Below are 27873 nucleotides of genomic sequence, written 5' to 3'. Positions count from 1 at the left end.
ATTATTACTGATGGGATTTAGGTGAGAAAATTTCCCTCGTTTTAATAACTCTCAGTGGTGTTAAATAACCTGCAGGTACGAAGTAAATGAACACACAGCTGCACATTTATCACATCTGTACAGCACCTATGAGCAGCACTTGGTGACAGTGGGGAGGAAAAACTCCCTTTAACAGGAAGAAACCTCCAGCAGAACCAGGCTCAGGGAGGGGGGGTCATCTGCTGAGGGGGGGCTGAGGGGAGAGAGCCAGAGATTAATAATAACTAATGATTAAATGGGGTATAAACAGAATAGCACAGAAACAAGGAGCTGAGGGCAGTTTTCTCAGAGTTTTATGCAGCAGAGGTCTTTTTGTCTCCTGGAGGCATTAAAACATGATGCAGGTTAAAGGCAGTCAGACGTGGCAGCTATATTCATCACTGATGCTGCCAATGGTCGGGACGGCTGTCAGGAAAAAGCAAATAATTTACCTTCAGTGCAGCTGAAGGGGGAAATGAAAGGTTTTGGCTGTGGACATGTTTGTTTCTGCTGTAAACGTGGACATTTTAACGTGGGAGTCTGCACACGTGGAGCCGCCCTCAGAGGAACTGCAGCTTTTTGGTGCTTCCACATTGGCGTCTGAAACTAACGTGTCTCCTCTCTGTCGCAGTCGGCATGTTGAGTCCCAGAAACCTTCGCATCTCGGATGAGTGGTACACGCGCTTCAGAGTGGCCTGGGACCCCGTGTCTGCTCCTGTCCAGGGATACAGGCTGATCTACACCCCTGCAGGTGAGGGGTGCTGAAAGAGCTCGGATTTAACTCCGTGGAGGCCTCGTTGATTACTCAAAGATTTTTATCTTCACACACGTTTTGAAGAATTTCCTCATTTCTAAAAGCCGTCATCTGCAGATTGTTCCCCTGATTTTTATCTCTCGTCAGTTTTTCCTGCATTTCTTGTTCCCTGTTCTGTGTTTCCAGGCACAAACCAGCCCGTCGACTTCTTCGTTGGAGATGTGAGCTCTTACACTCTGACTAACCTGCAGCCTGGAACCACCTATGACGTCAAAGTGCTGGCTCAGTACACCAACGGCATGAGTGCACCGCTCGCCGGGCAGGGAACAACACGTACGTACAGAAACCGTATTCAGAAACACAAACCGCTGTATCAGATTATAGGTCCGCTAACATAAAGAGAGTTTTTCATGATAAGAATCAAACACGCGCTCATCCTAATCTCAGTCGCATCAACATCAACCAATAAGAGTTCCCTTTGTTATCTCAGCCGTGTCGTCTCTTCTGCCACGTCTGCTCTTCTTTACATCGTCTCCATGTTTGTCGAGTCTCCTTTCAGTGACTCCTTATCGAGTTAATCGAATGGGTCGGGTCACATTTATAAAGTAGTTCTCTATCATCTTATGATGTCTCAGCCCTCAAATCAGGGAAATTTGTATCTTCAGTCCTTCAAAGTTCATCGTTCCGATCTGCCTCTCCTTCCTTAACGAGTTGTCTTTACATCCTCACCATCATCGCTCGATCTCGTTTATTTTCTGTGGGCAAATTCTCTTTGAGGCTCCCCTGGTAGATTTCTATCCTTAAATAAGTCTTTACAAGGCGCGATGCCATAAAGTCGGTGGGTTGTTCTCTATTTTGAGGAACTCTTTGGATCTCTAACATTTTCCCTCCCTGCCTGAGAAATCAGCTCCACTGCCGTAAGTTTCTTGTTGCATTGACTTCATCGCGCTGAGCTGAGGCTGTAGTCTGTAAATCTCAGCTTTTCTCTCTCCTTGTATCGAGGATCAGATCAGAGGGAACATTTCACACTCTCTCATCTTCAACACTTCCCCCTCTGTTCTCAGCCGACACGCCTCCGATGTCACTTTCTCCCACAGTTTCTTCACCACGACAACTTCCACTTCTCTTGTTGTGAGACCTTCTCGCCTTCAAATCTCACTCATAGCATTTAAGTCCTCTCATTCACCCCTCACAACTGGACATGTTAATCCAGCCGTTCACATGCTGATTTATGACACATTAGCTTTAGAGCTGAGAGGATGCCAGACTTCAGTGCTCAGATTTTTTCTAGCTCACTGAGACGTGTGTAGAAATGCTCATGAAGTCAAGTTTAAAACAGAACGTAGAGACAGAAAAGAAAGCAGATCATTCAAATCCTGCAAAATTAGAAAAGGTTCTTCAATCAATCCTGGTTTCCAGGTGTGCTCCTGTACAGGTGCGCCTTTCAGCAGTTAGTTACTGAGGTCGTACACGTACTCGTACAGAAGCTCCATTTTTCCACCTTAAAAACACATGAATCATCTGCTTGTGTGTTTATTGATCTAATTTATTTTTATTTTTTTTCAGTTTACCTGAACGTGACCAACATCGAGACCTACAACGTCGGCCACGACAAGTTCTGCATCAAGTGGACGCCTCACAGAGCGGCCACGTCGTACCGCATCAAACTCAACCCGGCGGACCGTAAGTCTCCTCACGCCCGGTCTGTGCTCCTTCTTTCAGGTTCACGCAGCCTTTGCTTCCTAATCTGTAGCTTGTTTTCGTTGTGTAAAGTTAGATTGTGGTAGCGCTGAATCAATCAAAAGATGGTCACGTGTGAGGGTTTGATGCCGGGACAGCTGCTCGGGGGGAACGTCTCCTGGAAAAATGAGAAAGAACGGGAAGTTTCGGCCTCTCTTTACAGGAAGGGAAAACATTTCTGCAGCTTTCATAAATGGGGCGCATGATTAGTTTTCACTCAATATGATTTGTGTGACATTTGTATAAAAGTTAGCACAGCAAGAGCATTCAGAGAAAATAAAAATGCTCTAAATGTTATAAAACCAAAACATATTTCTGAATCATAATTCAGGTCACAGTCATATACCTTGGTTTGCAAATTACTGCCTCTTTTTGATTTGTGGGCTCAGACGTGGTTGTGGATCAGTTTACAGAGGAGAACCTGATAGTTTCTGATATGTGAACTCTGTGCAGATGCATCACTCTCATGGTGTGGTCCTGCTCCCAGTGATCCTGATTCAGGGTGACATATTTGAAGTGATGCATGTGGTAAAGTCTTCAGATTTCTGAAGGCATATCTGCAGATGAGCTCATCTGTGCGGATGCTGCAGAGACGATCAGACTGTCGGTTTAAGTTCGGGCCGCTTATTTGTGATCATTACTCAGATGTTTTGGCTGGATCGAAGGTGTCCAACCGCCAAGATTTAATTCTGTCTCTGTTTGCAAAGATTACATCCTTTTCATTTACTGCGGGGTCTCCGAATTCCATCTGGTTCGTATTCGCACATGGAGACGGTACATCCATATCTAAATATCTATATGGTAGTCATTAGCCGTTTGGGCCGCTGTGACAGGGTGCCAGAACAAATACGGGTCCGTTAGCGTGAGGCAGATGGTGGTTAACCGCTACCAGAGGATCCGTCCCAGTGAGACGCAGCAGACACTCGAGTCAACAAATCAGTCGACTGTTTGTCCTCAAGTGGAAATGCAAACAGCGGTCAGAGCCAGCGGTGAGATGAGTAAGTGGAAAAACGGTGAGCGCGGGTCTTCTGCCTCCGTGTTTAACATCCGTGGAGAGAAGAGGAACATGTGGTTCAGACACTCGGCTATCTGATATCCTGCTGAAATGTTTCAGGGCTTATATTTTGTTAACATCTCTCTCGGCACAGATCTGAGTGCATCCTCAGGCCTGATAAATGAGGGCCACTGTGCTGGAGTCGTTCTCGCTGAGAGGTGTGTGTGTTTTCCCAAAACGGTTTACACGATCGATCACAACTTGTTGATATTTCTGAGCTCATTCTGGAGATATGTGCAGCAGCAGAGCTGCAGAATCACAGCGCTGAATCCGGCTCGTTGAACCGCTTTCAGGACACCGAAACGTCGGTGTGGTAAACACACTTTGTTTGTTTGCTCTTACTGAAGCACTCTGAGTAAATAGGAAATCTTATCATCAATTTATCACCAGCCGAGAAATACGGAGAGATAAACATTTCACAGGAAGGGTCAGTCCGCTGCATTTCTTCAGGACGATTTTATGTAATCTTTCGTGTTCTTCCTTTAGCAACAAAAAACAAAAACACTGAGAGAACTTTAAAGGCTCAAAATGACCTTTTCCCTGCATGATGACGCCTGTAAAACAGACAAAAACTATATTTTGTCTGATTTTTTTAAAAGCTTCCCAATAAATCACTATTTTCTGCAGTTTTACTGATTTCACATCAGACATTTGTCTACTTTAGAGGCTGGGTTGAAGTGGCGGCACAGACCTCCTACACCAACCAGGATGTTAAAGTCCAATAACAGCAAAAATATTTCCTGAAACAGATACAGGTGGTGGTACAGAACCAGATCTGGACTAGTTTGGTAAAACTACACTGCCTCTCACAGTCCTGAAGACCAGTTGAACTGTGGCCTTAGATTAGCAGTGGTGTCCTGTTAAGAAACGTGTGCATCATTCTGCAGGCCTCAGAGGTTCACTGCTTGTGTGCATGAGCTAAGAACATACCCACCCTCCCTGCATCCATTTCCTTAAGCTCTCAGCTGGAGCCTGTCCCAGCTGTCAGTATGTAAGATGTGGGGAAAATGCCATGTTGGAAGTGGTCGACTGCACAAAGCTACCCAGCCTGTATATTAGGATCTGCAGGGACATAAATTTGCGAGTTTTTGGGAAGTGATCGGCGTCAGGCTCGGAGTAACAAACACAGATTATTTGAAATGGAGCTCAGAACCAGCAAAATGCTGCAAAATAAATATTCTCTGTCCCTCGTGAAGCTGAAATGGACAGCGAGGGTGCCAGCGGGCTTTAAATGTAAGCACCTGGGGAGGTAATCTTTGACTCATTAGTAATAACAATTAATGTTATCATACCCCAGGAGATGTATGAAGTGAGCTAAAATCATAGTTTTCATCACGGGAAAATGTCAACGTGATTCAGAACTGTGTAAAAGTCACTGGTGTGTTTTACAAGGGTACACACTTTCAGCCACCTTGAACAAACTCAGTGACTTAAAGAACATGAGTCAGTGTTTCCCTCTGACAGGAACCCAGAACAGCTGTGAAGGAACCTTAAATGAGGAGGTGAAGAGTCTGATCAAATACACTCAGGTTCAAAGGGTGCAGGACTCCCACGGAGAACGATGCACCGATATCAAACCTGTGTGTTCAGAAACGATAAGAGCTTTTTGAGGGGGTTTAATTTGAGACGATCCCGTTTTTCTGTGATGTTGTTACATGTCGTTAGCCTAATAGCATAATTGCCTAAGTCATATTTTGGCATATTTTGAGATACCTACCTAATTCTACTCTGCTAACAGTGTAGATTCATTTAGATAGATGTCTCAATTTTGGCCAAAATATGACTTAGGCCATTATGCTATTAGGCTAACGATGTGTTTCTGTCCTCTGCAGCCTCCAGTAAAGGACAGCATGAAATCACCATCCCCGCCGGCCTGCCTCAGTACTGCTTTGACGGTCTCTCCCCCGATGCTCTGTACACCGCCACCGTCTTCGTTCAGACCCCGAATCTGGAAGGCCCGGGAGTCAGCACCACAGAGAGGACACGTAAGTACTGAGAAGGCTGTGCTGTGAAAATTGGAAGAATTGTGCCTTAATAAAGGCACTGAAACTACATGAAAAGAGGTGCATCCTCACTTCCTTAAGGAAATAAATTTTAATTACCACCATATGCAGATAGGAGAGGTCTGATCAGCTCCCGCTCCAGTGGAGAGACTCAGACTCCTCCGTCTTGAGCTGCAGGCGGCGGTGGTAGTCCTTCTTAGCGCTGTGGTGGCACATAAATCATTTTTTTAGAGCGATCTTCTGGCTCACAGAGGAAGGACTTCCTTCACTTCCTGCAGGTCGAGATGTTGACGTCAGATTCTTGTATTCTCACTATAAACCAGCAGCATCGACTTCACCGATAGAGAAACAGGCATAAAAACACGGGCGGTTTGCATGGCCGTAGTAACAGCTGCAGCGCTCCGACACGCCCCGTCAGAGTGATCTGTGGTGTCTGGGACAGAAAGCATGATCGGAGTTACATCATCTCACAGCACACGTCCAAAACAATGACTTCATCACAGGCTGTGTTTACACTTATTCTGTATTTATTACAAATATGTTGATGACTGTTTTTTGTTTCTCACAGTGGAGGAGCCAACTCCGGTCCCAACGCTCCCGCCAACTCCAACACCTCCACCCACCATCCCCCCAGGGTGGGCAGGTAAGCCTCTAATGGCATCCCTAATCCAGCTGCAAGTGAGCTGACTCTGAAAGGCTTTTGTGCTTTGGCTGGTGAGGGCAACCTCTGCCTGCTGATCTACGCAGTGCTGTGATTTTCACGTCTGCAGTGAGCAGGCTAGAGTGGAAAATCTCAGCTTTCTATATTCAAACCATTCAGGTCACAAAACAAAGTCTCGAGGAGCCATATGATTATTTTAGACCTGCAGGGTCAGCTCAGCGACGTCCTGCTGAACTGAACCAAAATAATCGAACCCTCAGAACAGCACAGGTCGTACACAAAAGTCTATGATAGACTTTTATGTACGACCTGACCCCTCATTATATTGCCTATAGCTTTGTGGACTCCTTGTAGAAGCTGGGGAGTTATGAGCCGACGCTGGCGGTCACAAGGTGCATCTTTAATGTTCTGCTGATTCTTGCTAGATGAAAACAGGCTTTGAGCTTCAGCTCCTGAGAGCACCCACCATCCACACCCTTAATCAGATACCTTTAAGCTTCAGTAGAGTTTAAATTGGTGTTTTATAAACAGTCACCCTGGAAACGGTTATAGAGACCAGTTTTTTGTAGCAGCCTGTAAATGTTTGTGTTTCCTGCTTTTTTAACATGGAAGTTTGGAGCCAGCCTCTAGTGGCCATTAGCAGAACTGCAGCTTCTGCACTGTGTTATAATGACCTTCCATGTAGCAGATTTTATCTGCTTGCTGTTCTAGGTGGTGGGGGTGTTTTTAGTCTCCTGTCAACATTCAGAAAAAGAAGCTTCTCTTCAGTGGCCATCTTAGCAAACACCTGCAGATGTTACCTGTTGGTTTAGGTGTGAAATGTTGCGGCACCGCCTTTAACTAAACACTGCCGGCCTTCAGCTTCTAACAGAGTTTGATTCCCCGAGTCCCCCTGCGTGTGCTGACTCGGCTGTGAGTCAGGCATGTGCACTGCTGCCCTCTCAGATGTTTGGAGGCTAAAGGTGCATTTTTGGAATCTGTCTCCAGAGACCCGTCTCGTGCTTTTTCTTCCTAATAAAACAATGTGAATAACACAAACAATAATGATTTTTGACAGCAAAAGTTACAAAATGAGAGTTGAGTTTAGGCTTCCATCTGTCAGCTTTTCACTGGGCCAATTCTGCATGATTCATCTGCCAATATTTCCCCAAGAAACTCTCCCAGGACCGACTGGATCGGGTCCTTTCATTCAAGCTCGGCCGTGTTTGGAAAATACTCGATTGTGACTTCTTGAAAGTCTTTCGGGCCAGCGGTGGATTAATGGCCGCCACATGTGGGCCCCGCGGGGGGAGCACGCCCGTTAAGCACCAACAGCTCAGGTGCTGAAAAAGAGAGCGAGAGCGGTCCAAAGAATTTGTTTGTGTGAATCTCAGAGAACATTATAAAGAGAGATGCATCACATGAGGCAAAGATTATTTAAAGCTTTTCGCTCGATTCATTTTCTTCTGAGAGGAACACATTAAGGAGAGCCGAGTCCTTCTGGAGACCAAATGTTCCCTGTTTTGTTTTGCCTTTTTTTTTTTAAATCAGTGAAACCCATAATTATCATACATGGCTCCATCACGTCATTTGTCTCGTTTTGTTTTGTTGCACGCTTTCAGCTGACTTTTTTTTTATGCGCTCCAGCTCGCTAATTATTCCATGCGGTGGTGCCGTTTCCTCTGCTGGTGTTGCTGCCCGCGGACTCGCTGACTTCTTTCTCTTTTTTTGCCTCAGTTTGCAAAGGTGCCAAAGCAGATGTGGTGTTCCTCATCGATGGCTCGTGGAGCATCGGCGAGGAGAGCTTCACCAAAGTCGTGCACTTTGTCTCTGACATGATCGGCGCTTTCGATGTCGTCGGACCCTCGGGGATGCAGGTTTGTGCTGAGTGACTCTGTGGAGTCGGCGTTATTTATACTGTGCTGTGAACGAAGCCGAGCTCTGGAGTGAATGAGAGGCTCTTTGAGGATTTTAAGATGTCTCATTAATTCAGAAAACTTTATTTTTTTTCCCCCCTCGAGTGAATGCGTTACACTTCCATACCCTAACATCGTCCTGTGATAGCTTTGCTTTTATTTTCACAATGGAAACCTCATGATAAAAGACTTCACCTCGACAGGAGGCCGGGAGGCTTATAAAACATCCGCTCTAATACGAGAATTCAATCAAGTGTAATCACTAACAGCCGACAACAAGACAAAACAAGAAGAAGAAGAAGAAGAAGAAGGGAAATGCAAATGAAATAAAGGCTAAGAAAGGTTTTTTGGCAACGCTGAATATTTTCCGACTGAGTTTTGCAGGCATTTAAAGGAGCAGATGATTATATATAAACCTGTTCCAGAGAGAAGGAGCTCTGGGTTTAAAGGTGCATTCATGTTGACAAGTGTGACACCGGCCTATAAAACCACGATTCATGATGTTTTCCAAAACCTCTGCAGCTGTCTAAATCTTTTCATATTCATTCAAACCTCTCCTCATTTAAAAGCATCCTGTGATGGTGGGATGGATCGGCAGCATCCCGCTCAGGATAAAATGCTATTTCTTCTGTTTCTATTTGAGCCACAGAGCCGAGCATCTGTTTCACTAAGAAAATAAATCCATTAGGTTTATATTATTAACTTGTTTGACGTCCCCTCAGGCAGCTTCTTCCCAGAATCCTCAGAGTATTCGGTCCATCTGGATCCAAAAATATTTTGCTTGCTGCACAATAAAACAGATTTTTATGCTCTTACAAAGATACCAGCCCCTTAATCCATAAAAGATGGTTGAGATAGAAGCCTCTGTGGTCTCCATGCTCGATTTGCTGCAGTGAAATGTTTCACTATCCGGGGTCAGCAGTGCAGGGATGGTTATTTCTTGAAGCTGATTTAAATAGATGTAAAAAGCTGTAGATGACTGTATCTGAGCCGAGACAGCGGGGCGTGTTGTTTAATGATACCAGAACCAAACGTCTGTCTGGTAAAAAAAAAAAAGTTCTTATCTGAACAACAAAGTGAAACTTCGGCCAAATCGATTACACAAAAACGATCCGCTCAGATTTCATGAAACTCGGTGCAGAAGTGAAACGAACGAGGAATCCGTTAAATTCTGATGTGGATCCAGATTTCATCAGAAGTGATGACATAACCTTCTCCACTGGACGTGCTCTCTGAGTGCCCTTCAAGTTATTTAAGAGTTTCTTACATAAATTGAAGCTTGTCTTCTTCTTCTTCTTCTTCTTCTTCTTCCCCCGCCGCCGCTGCACTGAGTGATTGTGTTTACATTGATACTTGTGCGCTGGAGTGTCTGCATTACTCTAAACCCAGAAAAACAACGACCGAGTCTACACAGCGCTCTGAAAATGAGCAAAGCGACACGTCTACACTGGATGAATGCTGCTCATTGGATTAGCATTGTTAGCAGGCTCGACCCAGTCAGACCAATCAGGCTCTAGGTTACACGGTGGTGCATACAGCTGTGCCACCGATGCATTTTCCTCTACATTCCAGCTGCGTTTTACAGCTGGAGCTGTGACAGGGTGAGAGGCAGAGTCTGTCACAGAGACAACCCCACACACTCATGTTCACAGCTACAGGAAATTCAGGATCACCAGATAACCTGACGGCGTGTTTTTGGACCAGTGGAGGAAGCCGGAGCACCCCGACAGAACGTTCAAACTCCACCAGCCGGCCAGTGGGTTAGAACCCAGGACCTTCTTGCTATGAGGCGACAGCACCACAGCGCAGATTTAACACGGCATTATGAATTTAGACTTTGTTAGACTCAAAAAGTCAAAAAGAAATAAAAATATATTTTGATTGTTTGATTGATATAAGTGTGTGTGATAGATCATTCAAGCTCCCAAGAACTGTAGAGGAACAAGAGGCGCACTCAGCTGAGATTATCGTCTGATATCTGCTTATCGCAGATGTGCTATTAAAAGCAGCGCGGCAGCCTCACAGGAAGAAGGTCCTGAGTTCAAACCCGGGTGGGGCCTTTCTATGCGGAGTTTGCATGTTCTCTCAGTCTGCGTGGGTTTCTTTCAGGAGCGCTGGTTTCTCGCACCATTGAAACACGTTCCATCTCAGGAGTCTGACTTCCTGGTTTGGTTGTTCAGCGTTTCGCTGCGTGTCCGTCTTTGATGGAGGGGCTTTGTGCCTCTCACTCTGTTCTTCACTGTGTTTTCCTTTCCTAAATGTAAAAGTCTGCCGTTCGAAGTCCTAAAGCTTACCGGTCATGATTCCCCACACAGGTGTCATTCGTGCAGTACAGCGACACCGCTAAGACGGAGTTCAAGCTGAACGCTTACCAGGACAAAGGCATCGCCATGGCTGCACTTCCTTACATCCGTTACCGTGGAGGAAACACCAAAACAGGTTCGATGGCACGCTGCGAGCCGCAGGTACAGACACGATCAGGCGGCTGTTGATCTGACACAGTTTTCCTGTGCTGAGCAGGAGAGGCGCTGAAACACACATATGAGAAGGCCTTCTCTCTTGAAAATGGGATGAGGAGAAATGTCCCCAAGGTGGTGGTAGCCATCACCGACGGACGCTCTCAGGATGAGGTGAAGAAGAACGCCGCCAAGCTCCAACATGCAGGTAGATTTTGCATAATCACGAATCACCAGAATTTCCTACAGTGTCCTGGACGAGCTCCAAACGGCTGTAAACTGACTGTTTACAGACCAAACAGAAGCAGCTGCTTCTCATCACAGTCTGGCTAAAAGTTTGAATGATGTTTTGTATCCATTTTTGGATGTTTTTTACCTCTTTAGACATTTACTGGAAGAATAAATGAAGCTGATGAACCAACAGTCTGTTTGTGTACCGACTGCGTTTGTTTGCGCTGTCCTCAGGTTACAGCGTCTTCTCCATCGGCGTCGCTGACGTGGATTTCATCGAGTTGCAGGCGATCGGCAGCAAACCCAGCGAGAGACACGTCTTCGTCGTGGACGACTTTGATGCTTTCAACACCATCAAAGAAAACCTGATCACCTTCATCTGTGAAACTGCGACTTCATGTTAGTGTGGAACAAAACTGAAAAACATCATTTTGGGTTTCTTTCAGTTAATTAATCCCTGTTTGTTTTTGTCCACAGCATGCCCCTTGATTTTCCTGAATGGATTTACTTCACCTGGTAATCACACACTTCGGGGAGATTTCTTCACTTATTTTCTGCTCTCCTGAATGATGTCTCAGTTAAAGACAAACTCCTGATTGGTTGTTTCAGGCTTCAGGATGCTAGAGGCGTTTAACCTGACGGAGAAGACCTACAGTTACGTCAAAGGTGTCTCTATGGAGCCCGGCTCTTTCAACAGCTACACAGCGTACAGACTTCACAAGAACGCCTTCCTGAGTCAGCCCACCACGTGAGTCTCACAGAACACGGGGCCCAGAGTGCCAGCTAACCTTAACCCAGGTGTATGACAACCAGTTAGCGGAGAAGGCATTCGATTGCGTTCCACGGGACATCCCAGGGGGTTACTTTGGGAGTGACTGGCCTGTTGCTACAAATCACTTGGTCCCTGTATAACTGTAGCAAGAGCTTGGTCCACATTGCCAATAGTAAGTCAGACCCATTCCCAGTGAGAGCTGCCATTTGCCACAATGCTGTTTGTAGTTTTTAAGGACAGAATATCTAGGCATAGCCAAGTGGTGGAGGGTTCCACTTTGGTGACCTCAGGTTATCATCTTAGCTTTTTGCGGATGATGTGATCCTCTCGGCTAGATCAGGTGGTGACCTCCAGCACGCACCGGGGTGGTCTGCAGCCCAGTGCGAAGCTGCTGGGATGAGAATCGGCACCTCCGAGGGTGGAATGCCCACTCCAGATCAGGGATGAGTTGCTGCTCCAAGTGGAGGAGTTTAAGTATCCTGGTGTTTTGTTCATGAGTGACAGGAGAGTGGAGCGTGAGGCTGAGAGTGGGCCGCTGTCTGCAGTGATGTGGATGCTGTAAGCAGTCTGTTGGTGGTGAAGAGAGAGCTGAGTGTAAAAGGGATGCTGTCGATCTACATTCCTGTCCTCACCTATGGCCACAAGTTCTGGGTAGTGACTGAAAGACTGAGCCTCCTCTGAAGGGTGGTTGGCCTCCCCCTCAGTGATGGGGTGAAGAACTCAGAGTAGAGCCGCTACTTCTCCATATCAAAAGGAGCCAGTTAAGGTGTTTCAAGCATATCCTACCAGAGGAAGGCAATGGGGCAGACCCAGGAGATGCTGAAGAGATTATATCTGGATGATACCCGTGGATGAGCTGGAGGAGGTGGGTGAGAGGGAGGTCTGGGCATCTGTGCTTAGACTGCAACCTGGACCTGATTCTGAGCAAACTCAGAGCCCGAAGCAGAAAGCTCAGCTTAATATCTGCGATCTCCAGCTGGGGTTTTATTTTTTGCCAAGGCACCTAACACTAAGAAGGCCTTAGTATCCTTCATAGTGTACCCCTCTGTCTGCACAGCGCTGAGCTCAGCAGATGGTTCATAGTGCTGCTGACTGGTCTCTTTAATGTGCATGTTTAACAACAGAATCTGTTTCCATTCAAAAACAGGAGTCTGTTACAAACAGTCCCGTTTTTCTGTGGCCTGATTTAGTAACAGTGTAACAGTTTCTCCCAGAGTTCCTCCAGACTTGTTGCCCTCTGAATGCTTCCGGGTTGTTCTCGTCTGTAATCGGACGTTTGAGCTCAGCTGTGAGGTCAGACTGAGCAGACTGCCTATAAAATGACTTTTGAGTTCTTTCTGAAGCTGTTTCACACTCTGGGCCTCCATCAGGCCACCGAGTGCAGACCCAACCGCAAACTAGCCTGTTAACACTGGCCACCACCCAACACTGGCGTCCCATACCCGGAGTATCACATGCAACAGCAGAGAGATGGAAAACAGCTTGAGTTTTGACCGTTTACCAAATCAGGCTTAACAAAATGTGTAGTGAAACCAGGGGGACAAATGAGAAACATCCTGCTCTGATATGAAAGGGAGGAGACGAAGAGCCAGTGGAGGGAAAATGATTCAAACTACTGTGACGGTGTCTTCGTCTTATTTTATGTCCATAAATGTTTAGAAATGGAACCGTTTTCGTGTCAGTGGATTTTTAATTAAAGAATCAAATGTGATTGAAATACAGATTTTCATTCAGTGGGTTATATAGAGTCACCTGATCTCTAACCAATAAAAGCAGCTTTCAGTTACTGAAGCAGCAGCAGAGGCCTCACAGAGCGCCTCTTCATGGGGTTTAAAAAGTTTAAAACGATGTTAGCTTGTAACTTTGCTTTTCTATTTATCCCTCTTTACTGTTTCAGCTGCAGGACCTTAACTGCGTTTAACCTGCTCTCACTCGGTCTGGACAACTCAAATCTAACACGCTGTCACTTTGTTTTGTTTTTTTATTGAATGAACAGAGACATCCATCCTATCGGCCTTCCCCATGCCTATACCATCATCCTGATGTTCCGCCTCCTGCCCGACACGCCCAAAGAGGCCTTTGACATCTGGCAGGTGTCGAGCAAAGATCACAAGCCAGAGACCGGCGTCACTCTCGACCGTAAATATCGCTCTCTATTCTTATCCTCTGATGTGTGTGTGAAAACAGGGAAACTGGCATGAAAACGCAGCAGGGAATGTGTGATGTGGAGCAGCTGTGGCTCACCGCGTCATATCTGATCGCTGACGGAGCCAAGTGGGCTGTATCGAGCTGGCTGTGCCCTCCGGCTGCTTCGGTCTCAGGAGAGAACCGACTCCCTCCACCACGCGACCGTTGTGTCATCGAGCAGCTCAGCTGGCTCTCGTAAAGCCTGGGTTTCTGTCTGTCAGCAGGACTCTGAGAGTCTCAACAAAAATCCTCCAGTGACAAACATTCGTATTCTTGAATTATTGCTATGAATTATAACTCTGCATGATTAAAGGTTTGACATCATGAGAAAAACATGCTGGCAGAAAGTTGCACAAGAACACCAACAAAGCCAAAGTTGGTCTTCCTGTTTCCAGTGTTTGTGCTAAGCTAACTTTCTCTGGACTCCAGCTGCGTATAAACTCAACGCGCTGTCAGTCATCATGTTTGGCAAGTTCAGGTAAAGTAGTTTGCTACTAAAGAAGCTATGCTAACTCTGTGAGAAACAGACTACATTCACTTTAATTGCCCTGTGCTACAAAGCAAGTTCAACACAGCCAGGATTTCTTTCCTTATCTGGCTTCAACTGACAACTGAATTTTCTTAGGACAGTGTGTCATTAGTGTGACAGTTTTCTTCAATCCTACGAGGTATATAGCAATTTTCTGAAAATTGTCCAGCATGTTTGTACTGGAGGAAATGCTTTTCAGATTACAAAAGTAAATAAAATGGGACCAGGGGCCTTTCTAACCCTGCTAAGGCTAAAGGTGCACCCTCAAAAACTCATCATAGCTCATGCTAACACACAGGATCGGACATAAAACAGTCGGCCTCCAGTTAGAGAAGGTGTTGCAGAGTAAATTAAGACTTTCACATAACTAACACACACATACATACACACACTCATTGAAATTAAACACAAGTTACAACACTTCAGACACATCACTGTGTTTGTGAATGACATGGCCCCTGCTTTACACGAAGAGAGGATTTTAGGTGCGTTTTTAATGTGCATACGCATGCTGAGACGGTCTATAATGGAGTGTGAGCTTTGCATGATGGCTGAGAGGTCCTTCAACACTCATTCCAGCTTTTATAACATCGCTTGTCAAATTCGTGGTGGGCCAAAATTCTCAGAACTCCAGGAAATGCCTCCAGACGAGCTGAAAGCAGCACAGTTGCTTTAAGATAAGGAATTCCAGCGGTTCAGCCTAGAAGTGCGTACATGGATTGGTTTTCCAGCATCACCCTGAGGAATGAAAGAAGGCAGTCCAAGATCAAATCCAAGAGATCTGATGAAGATGAGAAATATCCTGGTCAAAAACGAGTGGAACTTAAAGCTATCTAATAAAGTATCTGGTTAGACATGAGAATTTTGGAGCCAAACACAAGAGCCTCAGTTTTTGCCCGAGCTTAGAAGTGGAAAATTACAGGCCTCGATGTCTTTATGACATGCCTGTAGTGATGTGTCATCTGGTCTTATAGATGCATATAATGGGGTATCATCTGTATAGAAATGAATGCAGTGTTTTCTGATGGATTCAGCTGAAAAGCTCAGGGACAGACTGGACCTGCACATCCCTACAACTTAAGACTGATATGTTTTATCCTTCTGTGCCTGCTCAGCCTCCAGCCAGACGGTTTCATTCTACAACAAAGACGAAAGAGGCGAGACGCAGAGAGTCACGTTCGACACGAGCGCAGTGAAGAAGATCTTCCACGGAAGCTTCCACAAGGTGAGCAGAAATCATCAATCAGGCAGTGGAGACTGTGCAGAGGTCCACATGTGTGTTCTGACATATTTCATATTTAAGTCTAGGAGAAAGAAGCCAAATATGTCTTTAATGTTTGAGTTATGTAACCTTTCTTTGGGCCGGGATTTGACTGAGGGTTGACACATGAAATCAGATCGCTGCTCTTTGATCCTGCTGGATGTGCTGAGGTCACAGAGGACCCGCACATGCCTGAGATTCCAAATGTGCTGTATATTACAGACAGAGCACCTCACACGCAAACAGATGGTCCTCTTCAGGTTGTAAAACGCAGAGCACCAAGTGCTTGTGATTACATGTGGTTCAAACACGGTCGCCATCTGCATCTTCTGGATGTAATAAAATGATCAATAGATGGGCTGACACGAGCTGAGCTGGTTTGATTACTTATGTAGAGGTGGAGGTATGATGGAGTTCTGTATGTGGGCTGGTTTCCTTTTGCTTATTATTGGACCTTGAAAACTCTTTTGAAAACAAACTGCATCATTCATAAGGATCATTTTTACATTTGAGTTACATTCGTTTAAAAGCTCCGATCTCCTCAAGCTAAACTTTAAAAACCCAACTCTTCAAATATCCAACAACTGCATGATGAAATTAACTAATTACAAGATGACTCATAAAGATAATCATCTAGTTTTGGATAGATGAACGTATTAATGGACAGTTCCTACAATTCTTATGTTCTATGGCAATAAGTTCTGGGAATTCTTGGGAACGCATGTTTGGAAGTAATCGTGTTTTCAGTCTGTCGGTTGTTGTCGGGTACAGGAAGTGGTTCGTTGTAGCTGGATTATTTTTGTAACAGGGTTAGCAGTTTAATTTATCTAGCATGTTCATATTCATAGTGCTGTTGTCCAGAGGAGGACACAGTTGGTGGTGTTCCTCAGAGATACTCAGCTGACAGTGATGTTAAACAAATGGCTTCTGATTAAAAGGAACGCTTACTTGGTTTTTCTGAAGCTTTCAGTCACATTTCATATTTCAGCTCCAGAGACTACCATGACCTGGATGTACTGAGAACCTACACAGACATGTGTTACACGACCTTGCCAGACGAGGGGCTCATTACGTTATTTTACATGTCGTGTTCGATCTTACAAAGATTGAACACATGCAGGAGCTGGAGCCTCGTAAAAACAAACAAAAGAGGAAGAAGATCACGAAACAACCGCACAACAGGCTGTTTGATTCAGGCTTCTCCTCTAAACCAATATTATTGAAAAATAATAATAAAACCAAGATCGAAAACAGGCCTCGTGGTTGTAGGTGAGCCTCCGCAGCCAATCAGCACCAGGGTTAATGAGGATCCACTAATCCAGGGGTTCACAAAGGTTTAATGACCAAAGAGCTGAGAGGGAACCAGCATGTGAGCGAGGGCCACACATGGGACACATTCACTTTGTGCTTTTAGCACGCCTGCTCAGGAAAGCTTGGATTTGGTTGGTAATTGTCAGCTTTGCACTGGCGTATAGTTGTTTATTAGTCATGAGAGAGATGACGTTTGTTGTCACCAGCTGTATTTGTTAGTATTACAAAGGTTTAAGTCTGCTGTGGTGGCTAACACACAGGATTTTTATGTACAGCTGTAGCTGTATATTACATATCTGTAAATTGTCCCTTCAGAATAATGACGTCCGAACTGATTTAGTTCATCTGGCCCAAGAATCCAGGGAGACAAAAGCCAGTCCAGCTCAGTTGTCTGGCGCTCTCTTGCTCTGGCTCATCCTAATCAGTGGATGTCCACACTTGGACACAAGGAGAGAGTTTAAAATCACAGACAGACTGAAGAACATAGCAGCTCCCAACATACTTCACAGAGACGCACACTAAATCCCAAAATTTAAACACCACCACCTACAGTTAGGAAACACCCGGCAAACGCAGGGCACGAAGAAGATGCTCCAAATAAACTTCACCTGGAAGCACAACAAGCCTCTTTTTTTCGTCGTGGCCGGATTCCTTCAGAGCCTCCTACGAAGACAGACTGGTTCTCCACACTTCAGTTTCCTTTCAGAGCTGCTGTGATTCATACTTGTAGATTAGCTCGAGGTCACGGTGCTGGTAGCAACACATTTACAGGAGGTACTGCTGGGAGAAGCAGTGTGGACGGGCCTTTCAACAGTATCACAAAGTTTCACGAGGATCCATAAGATCTTCTTAGAGGGGGAGATCTTTAAAAGTGCACTGCAGTCCCTGCTGGGATGCTCGCCTGGAAAGTACTGGGTCAGTGCTGTTTCTATTAAACAATTACATCAGAGCAGCTGAAGAGTGCCAGCAGGGAGGAGGGAGCAGGAGGAGTGGAAGGAGGCAGCGCTCGGTCTTACCTCTGCTGGTAGCCAACCACAGCTCTGCGGTTTTTCCTCCCACGGTGGGGTAAGAGTGTCAGCAGGGAGGCTTTAAGGCCTCGCTCTCTCTGAACTGTAATTACAGATGAGAGCGTGATTGATTTAGTCTGTAGATTATCTTCTGTACCCCCGATAATACTCAAAAATAATTCACTTATGATGGAGAAGGTCTTTCTCTCCTGCTTTTTCTTTTTCTCTCAGAAAAAAAGATGCAGTTCAAGAATCCAAAAGCAGATTATTGTAGATTTCATGCCAAATCAGCAGACAGGAACCAGCGTAATGAATGAAAACGTGGCAACAAATAAGAATACAAAGGTCTGTAAAGGTGCACGTAGCAGGAAACCTACTGAGTTTTCCTCCAGCTTCTGTTAGGATGTTCTGCTCCGCAGTAACAAAGAGCAGAGACGGATTCTGCAGCTCAGAGTGCTGTGAGAGTGTCAAACGAGCATTATTTCTGCAATATGCATTTATAAATGAATTGTTCTTTGCATGCAGTTTCCTCTAAAGATAAAAAAAAAATATTTTACAAGCTCCTGCTGAAGAGAAACTCGGTCTTTTGCTGGATGGTGAGAATTATTGGAGGGTGACGTATCAAAGGATCTAACTGACGGGATCGTCTGGATTTACGGCCTGATGGAGGGTTTAAACACGTATGTCCAGTTAGTCCAAAGTCTCCACATACATCAGCCTTTCTGTACACCACAGGGAAAGCCAAACCTTTCAGGACATAACTGTATTCATATCTGCTAAAATGGTATCTGTCCACTTCTTTTTAGAAACTTGTCTCCTTGGCTTTCTCAGTCTCTTGGTTTCACATATGCAGCAGCCAAGTTTCCTTCAGAGGGAAGATCTGGTTTCTAAGTGCCTCTTTAGCTACTTAGTATCATGATAGCATTAGCAAACTTCTGCTGACACTCAGGCTGAGGGCTGCTGACATCCTGTAATGATGCCCACCATCTGGCAGCTGCAGAAAAACTAGAACTTTATTTATTTATGTATTTATTTATTTAAAAAGGAGTAGGTTAGGATGTAGAATTAGTTTTTATCTGTATTGGGGAATAAGTGCCTATATTTTGTATATTGCAATAATAATTTGTGGTTGACTCAAATCCCCGGCACACCGTTTGGTAACCACTGCTTTCTGGTGTACTTCACACTCTGGTGAGTCTCTTCAGGCACTCGTTTAACTCTCAGTGAATTTGAATGAAATGCCGTCTCGTCACCACAGTGCTGCTGCTCGTCTCTTCCTGTGTGATTGAGCTCGGACGCAGCGAACACAGCACACTGGGGAGGCTTTGGAAAGACCTCTCAGACCTAAAGATGAGTTTGGTTTTTGGAAAGACTGGAGCATGCAGGGCCACTATTTGCAGAGCTAGAGTCAGATTTTTTTCCCCCATCATGCTCCTGGTTGAAATTTACAAGAAGGCAAACAGTTGAACACCGAAGCAGAAACAGAAGGCGGTTTTATGGCCATGGCGACTGAGAGGACGGAGAGAGCGCTCCTATTGGTTGGTGACGATGTTCATGTGAACAAACTTCACTTTTTTACAGAAGCCAAGACAAAAAAAATGTCATGACAAAAAATTCTGAGTTGATCAAGATAACAGACGTGCATCAAACCTTAACAACTGAGTCCTGATTTTATGATGACATTCAACCTTAGGCTACATGAGGACTCTTTACTGGACTTTTAAGTCAGTTTTTCTTTAACATGAGACATGAAAATAAATGCAGCTTCACCAAGTCAGAGCTTAGTGTGCTTAAAACTCTTAAAAAGTTTTGTAGAATTGATTCCCGGGGGGAAATTCTTCTTTTCAGAGTTCAGAGGTCAGTTTTTAGCTCGGGGCAGCGTTGCTCTGCTGTGCAGTGGACACATGGACGGCACTTTCAGGCCTCTCTAGCAGCAATAACAAAAACAGCTGAACTGAAGAAACTTGAAGATTTAAAAGCGTGTCAGAAGTTGATTTAAAATTCTGCTTTAGCTCGAGCACAGCTGCTACCAGATTTACTGAGCTAGTCTGTGATGTCGGCCACATCAGCACGTTCAGACTCCACTAATCCTTTCCCCTCTCAGCGCTTCACCAACCAGCTCACTCAGCACTGGATGGATCCCTGAAATCTTCCCTCAGATGTGTTTAACAGCAGAGATCCATCAAAGCATCATCTCTGCTGTGGAAACCTGAAGGGTTTAAAGCCCCTCTGTGGCTCAAAGGGACCAAACAACGATTGCATAAGCGAGTAAACGAGCCATCATCAACCGATCTGCGCCAAGTAACTGCAGAGAAATCGATTAAGGTGTCAGCCAGTAGCTGTAACTCTGACAGGAAGACACAACGTAAAATAAAGACGGGAAATAAAGATGCTCTGACTAATAGAAACATCCCAGAGATCATACAGCTGGGCCAGATATAAAGCTGGATTTGAGGCAGAAAAGTTCATAAATATTCTCTGTGCCTGAAATTTTATAAATCTCAACCATCCTGAAACTCCACACATGTGCACAAGACTCATTTCCACTCCAATTTTTATATTTTATGTAGATGTTCCCTTATTTCATCAGTCACATATTTGATTCAATTTTATTTATATAGCGCCAAATCACAACAAACAGTCGCCTCAAGGCGCTTTATATATTGTAAGATAAAGACCCTCCAATAATACAGAGAAAACCAACAGTCCAAACGACCCCCTATGAGCAGCACTTGGTGACAGTGGGAAGGAAAAACTCCCTTTAACAGGAAGAAACCTCCAGCAGAACCAGGCTCAGGGAGGGGGGGGGCCATCTGCTGAGGGGGGGCTGAGGGGAGAGAAAAGACATGCTGTGGAAGAGAGCCAGAGATTAATAATAACTAATGATTAAATGCTGAGTTAAGTATAAACAGAGTGCATCCCTGTAAACCCAGACTGCAGCACCACAAACTGCAGTTCCTCTAATGGCCACTTGAAGCTGGCTCCAACCGTGAGCCAGTCCCCACAGACACTCGTGTTAAAATGTTCGACTTTACTGCAGAAATAAACGTGTTTCCAGCCAGCTACAAACAAACCGCTCCGTTCTCTTTGGAGCGTTTCCTCCCACTGAAGCTGAGTCTTCAAAACGCAGAGTCCAGACACCACAGCGTGATGTCACAGTGGCATCTTTTCTCTATAGCCTATTCTCAGTACTGCCGCAGATCTGATCACACTCTTTAATGCGGTCTGTGTTGCACTGGGCAGCTCCACATGGGATTTTTGTTAGTGAACTGATTTGTATAGGGAGACTCCTAAACTCCCCCTTTACCACCAGGGATCAGATTCTCCAACTGCTCGAAGCCTTAAAAGGACAGGTTTTAGTGTCACTGTGTGTCCCGTGGTGTGACGGCAGATAAATGTGGACCTTGTCCTGCTGACCTGAGGTCAGATGAACGGCGTGAGGGCGTGCACGGCCTCAGCACAGGCTTTCATCTCTGCTCGTATAAACATTTTGAGCCTGGAGCTCAAACATTGCATCCAGACTTTGGTATGAATGGTTAAAGGAGCTTTCCAACAGTGCCTGAGGAGCCTGCGAATGAGCAGCTGTAACTGGTCCGTTTTTCACTGCAGGGACGGATGAAGAGTTCAGACAGTCTGACACTCTCATTTTATGACCTGTTGCTACGATTTGCTGCTGTTACCAAACTTCTAGTATTTTTTTAGGGAATAAGGAACGTCGCTGTATTGTCTCTCAGCTCCTCCAGCTCCACTTAAACTGTGTTGCTGGAGAAAGGAGGCTGCACAGTAAAAACTGATAGCATGAACTTAAGTAAAGGTGGACAGAGAGTGAAGTATGCAGGATCAATTATGTAATGCACACGAGAATTAAAGCTTTATGTAGCTGTGTTTCAGCTTCAAACATGAAGACATGCTGTCTTCAGCAGCGCCTTTATTTTGGCGGGTTTCCTTTCTATAACAGCTGATATTAACCACAACAGGCTCCACACATCAGCCTGTGTTTTAAAGGAACCGTGTCTCAGAGTTTCCTCTGGATCTCTGAGGATTTTCCAGCATGAAAAGAGTCTTTTGGCAGGAATCTGTTTGAATATTGGCAGCGTGATCCTATCAGTGCCTTAACTGGCTTTAAACATCCTTTGAATCCTACATAAGAGTCAGTCCTGGTAACGTGTTGAGAGTGGGACCTGCTGACTTCGTGAAATGCAGATAAATGTCTGAAGTGCTGCGTTTCTCTGCCTGAAGCCTTCCTTTCGGTGCCTCTGACTGACCGCGAGCAGTGAGCCGCTGCCACTCCGCGGCTTCGCAGAGGTCACGTTTTCCTTACGTACAGCTGGACTCGGATCGAGCGGCTTCGAGGAAAAGTGGCTGCAAAGGCGGCGCTGATGCCTCACCACAAAATGATGACATGATGTGGCGAGGGTGATGTGACTGAGGAGAAATGCAAATTGTGGTGCTGTGTGTGCAGCGGAGCTGCCGCAGTTATTTTACTGTTTAGAGTTGTACGACGTCCATCAGTGAGAGAGAGAAGGAAAGAATTCGAGGCCGATTTGGTGCCATGATGAGCATTTCCAGCTGAAACTGGATCTCAGTTAGATGGAGGAATCTTTGAGATGTGAGCAGAAAATGATTTGTTCACAGGTCTCCTGGCTGGATTTAGTTTATAAATGAAACAATTTGAGACTCTGGAGCTGCATCTGAACCAATCCTGACCTTTAAAAAGTGTCCAAACTGATCTGAACCTGCTCGCTCTGCAGTGCACGGGTATAACTCATGATTTTAACGGTGGGTATAAAGTAAAAAGTTATTAAATGAAAGGTCACATTTGTTTGAAATAACCTTCAGTGTTTGGACTTTAAGAGCTGAGAACGTTGTTTTCCTTCAGTTCAGTTTTAATTATTTAGCATTGACCCCAACAATCAGACGACCCCCGATGTGCTTGGCGAAAAACTGACTTTTAACAGCACCTTGGGGGGGCAATGGTGTTTGCTGTTGTATGACTTCATGCTATCCCACTGATGAACAGGCGACAGGCTGCTGCAGTGGACCAGGGAAGAGGAGGACCGAAAGTTTAACATGAATGAGAATAATATAGAACGATATTACCAAAAGTATTTGCTCGTCTGCCTTCGCGCACACACGAAGGAGCTCAGACAACTCAGACTGACGTTTATCTTTAAGACGAATTCTAAGCAGCAGGAGTTAACAAAATGCAGAGGAGCTCATTAGCAGTTGGGTTTTATGTAGAAACTTGTAATTAAGTAGATTAAGTGTAATTAAGTGAAGGCTTTAGCTTTAGCTTTCCCTCTGACTCAGAGTGCCGCGTCAGCAACATTCGTTCGGTTTTAATGCGATAATTTGTCTGCCCTCAAGTCAGGATACGGTAAAAGTTTCATGGAGGTTACATGTTGTAAATAGGTTGGAACTGTTTAAAAAAAGAGGGAATGATGGTGGTTGGGATGTCTTGCTGTTTACTCCAAAGTTCCATAAAGAGAACCAAATGAAGAAAAACTAAACAAGCTTTTATCCAAAAATGGTCCCCAAACCTTGATTTTCCACCTCTAGTTTAGTCCACAAGTCTTGTACATTTTTATTACAAAGATTTAACCTGCCAGGAGTTACATATGTTCCCATTAACCAGTTACAGTGTGTTAATCTGTGGCGTGTGTTCAGTCGGAGCTCCAGCACAGGCTGATTTCAAGAATCAAGAATCAAGAATGCCTTTATTAGTCCCACAAATGGGGAAATTGCAGTTAACAGAACATCCATCCAAAACAAAAAAAAACATAACACAGACAGGGGGGGACAGATGTCTGAGGTCATGCAACCGTTTCTCAACGGCGCTACCTTTAGCAGAGAGACAGAAAGAGATACATTGGGATAGTTAGGTTCAAAAAAATCATCTCATACTGTGTTCATAAAGAACACCTTACGAGGTTCCAAAAAACACCTCAGCAAAAAGCATATTGCACATATAAAGCCGGGATAGCAGTATGGTGGGTAGGGTCAGGGTCAGGAGGGGACGCAGACGGAGACGAGAGGGTGGGGGCATTGTGGAGCCCAGATGCCAGCTCCCAGGCAAACAGTTTGCTGATAGTGATGGAAGTTCATCAGCAGCCTTGGTACACCAGATCCAGCTTCACAAATCACAGAGAGGGCTGAGGGGGATAGCGGCCTTCACACATAGTTCTGGAGAGATATGATTGCCAGCCAAGGCCGGCTAGGGAGCCGAATTCTGATAATGCAGGTGTTGTTTTGGAACAGGCTGCTTGTTTTTTCAACAGCCTTCAGTCTCACTGGGAAACCATTCAATAAATCCAATAATCCAAATTCATTAGTTACCGTCCTCACTGAGCAGAACCGTACCTTATCTCCAGATCGAACCCCTCTCACCTGCTACTCCCCAAGTCTACGGCTCAGGTTCATCAGGCTTTGAGTCTGAGTCTGTACCATTCTGGTCAGCCCATCCACCTGGGTCGGCAGCCTCTGCAGATGTCGAACTGCCGTCCAGGTTTTCTTGATTTCACGGTAAATCAGGTATCCTCCAAGCCCAAACAGAAAAGATACCGCTACCAGATAGCCAAATATGTAAGCGTCTTCCACGTCTTCCACCTCTAGGGCCGAGAAGCACACAGGTCTCCACGAGCTCCAAGAGTCGATGACGTATCCAACCGGGTCTGTTCCACTCGGACACGCAGGCTCCCCTTTCCCAGATCTCATAGTGGAAAAAATTCGATCCATGGTCTTGAAGGCCCAGTTTGCCAAATCCATATTGCTCTCAATCTTATTCTTATTCGAACAGTGTGCAAGAGACGCTCTCACAGCAAGCAGCAAGCAGGAAAGATAGGGAGGGCAGGGAGAGAGATAGAATGCGACCGTCCCCGTCAGAGGCTGGAGCAAGAAGACTGGAGCAAAATCAGTGATTTCAGTTTCCAATCATTTGTTCGGTGTTTTATCTGATCATGTGAACTCTGAACAGGATGGAAGCAGGTCCGATCACTGTGACAGGATGCCCCGTTTCATGTAGTCTCACCATTATTTCAGCAGGTGTTCTCAGCTGTAGATATATTTTTTTTTTTAAACGCATGTTTCAGTTTGAGGAATAAGGATCTTGAATCTTTTCAAGCCCAAACTTTAAAAGCAGAATTAGCTCTTCATGAGTAGAAAAACTTGTTACCCTAAACTGACCTACAGTCAGTGAAGAAGAGAAAGTCTCTCACATCTTCGTCTTCTTCACAGCGTAGCTTCAGCTCGTTCATGCAGAGCTCTCTGAAGGTCCCAGCACAGCATTTTAATCAGGCTGAGGTCTGGACTCTGACCGGGCCGGTGCAGCATCTCGATTCTTTTCTTTTTCAGCCGTTCTGCTGTAGATTTGCTGCTGTGCTGCGGACCATCGTCCTGTTGCACGACCGAATTTCAGTCAAACTTTAGCTGTGGGACAGACGGCCTCACATTTAACTCTAGAAATCTTTGGTATGCAGAGGAGCTCGTGGTTGACTCTGTGACTGCGAGGTGCTCACGTCCTGTGGCTGCAAAACAAGCCCGAATCCTCAGCCCTCCGCCACCGTGCTGACAGCTGGTCTCAGGTGTTTGTGCTGATATCCTGTGCCTGTTCGGTCATTTCTCTGAGAACTGCACAGCCTGACCATGAGGTGAATCTGCTGGGATGGCGGCCATTGTATTAACACACACCTGAATGCTCCGGACCTGCAGGCCGCCAAGACATCTGCCTTTACAGAGGTGCTCACACTCACTGATGATCAGTCATTTGGTTTTTCACAGGAGTCAGAGTTTGGTTCTTTTAAACATTTTACCAAAAATACTAAAGTACCAAATATTAATTCAATATTTAACAACTGGCTTATAGGCCTGCCTTTGTTGGAGAATAAATACCTGGGACGTTCTCATCATATAGGTTTTAAATATGGGACAAATTCATCATCAGTTTATGTGGTCTGGCTGGTTTAACTGTTTTTTTTTTGTTCCTTATGCAACATTAATAAAAATGAAAGGTTTGCATTTTATTTGGTATTTTGTAACAACACCAAAAATGGAAAATTAGTTTCCTTTTGAAATGCTCACATTTGCAGGGTAGTAACAGGAAAATTCAAAGTACTGCAGGGATTTCTTCTCGGAGCATCTTCCCTTTTTTGAATGGACAGAAAGGAAGTGCCGGTTTTCCTGTGTGTGAGCTCTCATACACTCCTGAAGTTTTTCAATAAACTGCAGCGGGGACAATCGAGCCTGTCCGCCCTCAGCCTCCACCGTGGGCTCGACAAGACTTAATAATCTGCAGGCTGCGAGGATAAAAACCAGACACTGCACTTGGTCGTAGAACAAAGAACGTGCCAATAAAATCTCGTCTTCCTTTCTTTTTCTGTCTGAAGCTGCACATCATGGTTTCATCCACCAGCGTCCAGCTCAACATCGACTGCCAAGTAGTGGCTGAGAAGACGATCAAGGCTGCTGGAAACACGTCCAGCGACGGCTACCAGGTCCTGGGCAAGATGTCCAAATCCATCGGCTCCAAAGGAGATTCAGCAACTGTAAGTGAACCGTGTGTGTCTTCAACCACAAATGGAGTTTAGACATATGTGACTTTGTAGGATTTGCAGACTAGAATCCAAAACCCCACAACAATAATATCAGTGCAATAGTTTAATGTAGAGAGGATTATTATTGGAGTGTTTCCCCGAAGTAACACAACATGAACTGCTGGTGATACGTACGAGATACATAATTGAGCTGCATTAGCACAAAAGGAAAAAGTGCTTCGTATTAATTACTGTACGTTTAGTTTGAAGACGGCTGTCATCATTTTGTTAAAGTGCCTCAAAACTTTCTCTCGGCTCACAGTTAACAAACCGAACACCGGCCACGGCATTTCTGACGCTCAGAAATAAATCTGAGGTTTCGGGGACCCAAAAGAAGAAAGAAAAGAGTGAGAGGTTGTAGATGATTCAAGCAGACGCTGAAATGAGAGCGTTTTACACGGCGCCACATGTGGATCCATCAGCGCGGTTGTAATACGAGCCGCTCCCCACGGGGCTGATGGGACTCGGCTGTTTTTCTGCCCCCTCCTCTGGGAGCTGTGGAGGGCGTATCACAAACACATGTACCACTGCACCATTTCCATGTTTAGATTTTCTCTCTCCTCCTTCTCCACAGTTCCAGCTCCAGATGTTCGACATTGTCTGCAGCTTGGCCTGGACCAGCAGAGACAGATGTTGTGACCTCCCATCGATGGTAAGGGAACCCCAGCCGCCTCGTGTTTAGCATGCACACACACACTCAGGCACGTTAACCTGCAACCGGCAGCCGAGTGACGGTAATGAACTGGCTGTAGCTTCGACTCCGGCGTCCAGATAATCAACAGGACCGGGGAGCATCTCCTCTGAGATCCAGTTGGATTAAACAATATAGATGAAATTTTGGCCTGCAGAGTGAAAAGATTTTCTTCCCAGATATAATTTTTTTAATTCAACCCCGAACAAAAAAAAAAGCATCTAAATTATGGGAAAATAAAGTGTTTGTGGGATTTCATGGCCTGATTAGACACATGCTTCCAATGCACACGTTGTTTTTTTAATCTGAAAGTAAAGATGACATCGGCGCCGTTGTGAGATCATCTCGATAAACGAGGCTCAGAGGGGAAAAAAGTGTTTAATTTTGTCCTGAGATTATTTCAGCGCCCAGAAACAAACGCCCCAAATATCTCAGAAACTCACATCTGCTTGTAAGCGCGCACTTTCCTCTCTGTTTGTTTGGGGTTGTTTTCCATCTGCGGAGCATCTCGGAGATGTTGACCATCTTCTAGAGAGTGCTATCAGGCCGCCTGGTTCTTCTCTGAAAGCAGCGGTGCGTTCAGTCACAGTTCAAAGTGGCAGTAAAGTGCAGCTGAGTGTGTTTGTACTGTAACGCTCAGCGAGCTGGAGTGTGACCTTGATTTGCCTTAGAAAGGATTTTTAGACCCAGCAGCAGATCAAAGCACGGGACTCGT

General features: G+C 45.2%; 1 protein-coding gene across 4 annotated transcripts in view; it reads left to right on the top strand.

The window, feature by feature from the left end:
* Positions 1–27873, top strand: part of col12a1b (collagen, type XII, alpha 1b) — a 147135-nt gene that overhangs the window by 102728 nt on the left and 16534 nt on the right. For all 4 annotated transcript variants that reach the window (XM_030720899.1, XM_030720897.1, XM_030720896.1 and 1 more), the window contains 15 exons: positions 650–769; positions 959–1105; positions 2339–2455; positions 5399–5551; positions 6138–6212; positions 7947–8086; positions 10441–10564; positions 10646–10789; positions 11047–11211; positions 11290–11328; positions 11422–11560; positions 13581–13723; positions 15416–15525; positions 26261–26419; positions 27042–27119. In XM_030720899.1, coding sequence (XP_030576759.1) covers positions 650–769; positions 959–1105; positions 2339–2455; positions 5399–5551; positions 6138–6212; positions 7947–8086; positions 10441–10564; positions 10646–10789; positions 11047–11211; positions 11290–11328; positions 11422–11560; positions 13581–13723; positions 15416–15525; positions 26261–26419; positions 27042–27119 — 1853 coding nt within the window. The remainder of the gene's footprint in view (positions 1–649; positions 770–958; positions 1106–2338; positions 2456–5398; positions 5552–6137; positions 6213–7946; positions 8087–10440; positions 10565–10645; positions 10790–11046; positions 11212–11289; positions 11329–11421; positions 11561–13580; positions 13724–15415; positions 15526–26260; positions 26420–27041; positions 27120–27873) is intronic.

Source organism: Archocentrus centrarchus, chromosome 24 (genome assembly GCF_007364275.1).
Source record: "Archocentrus centrarchus isolate MPI-CPG fArcCen1 chromosome 24, fArcCen1, whole genome shotgun sequence".
Lineage (NCBI taxonomy): Eukaryota > Metazoa > Chordata > Actinopteri > Cichliformes > Cichlidae > Archocentrus > Archocentrus centrarchus.
This window is presented reverse-complemented; position numbering and strand designations above follow the sequence as displayed.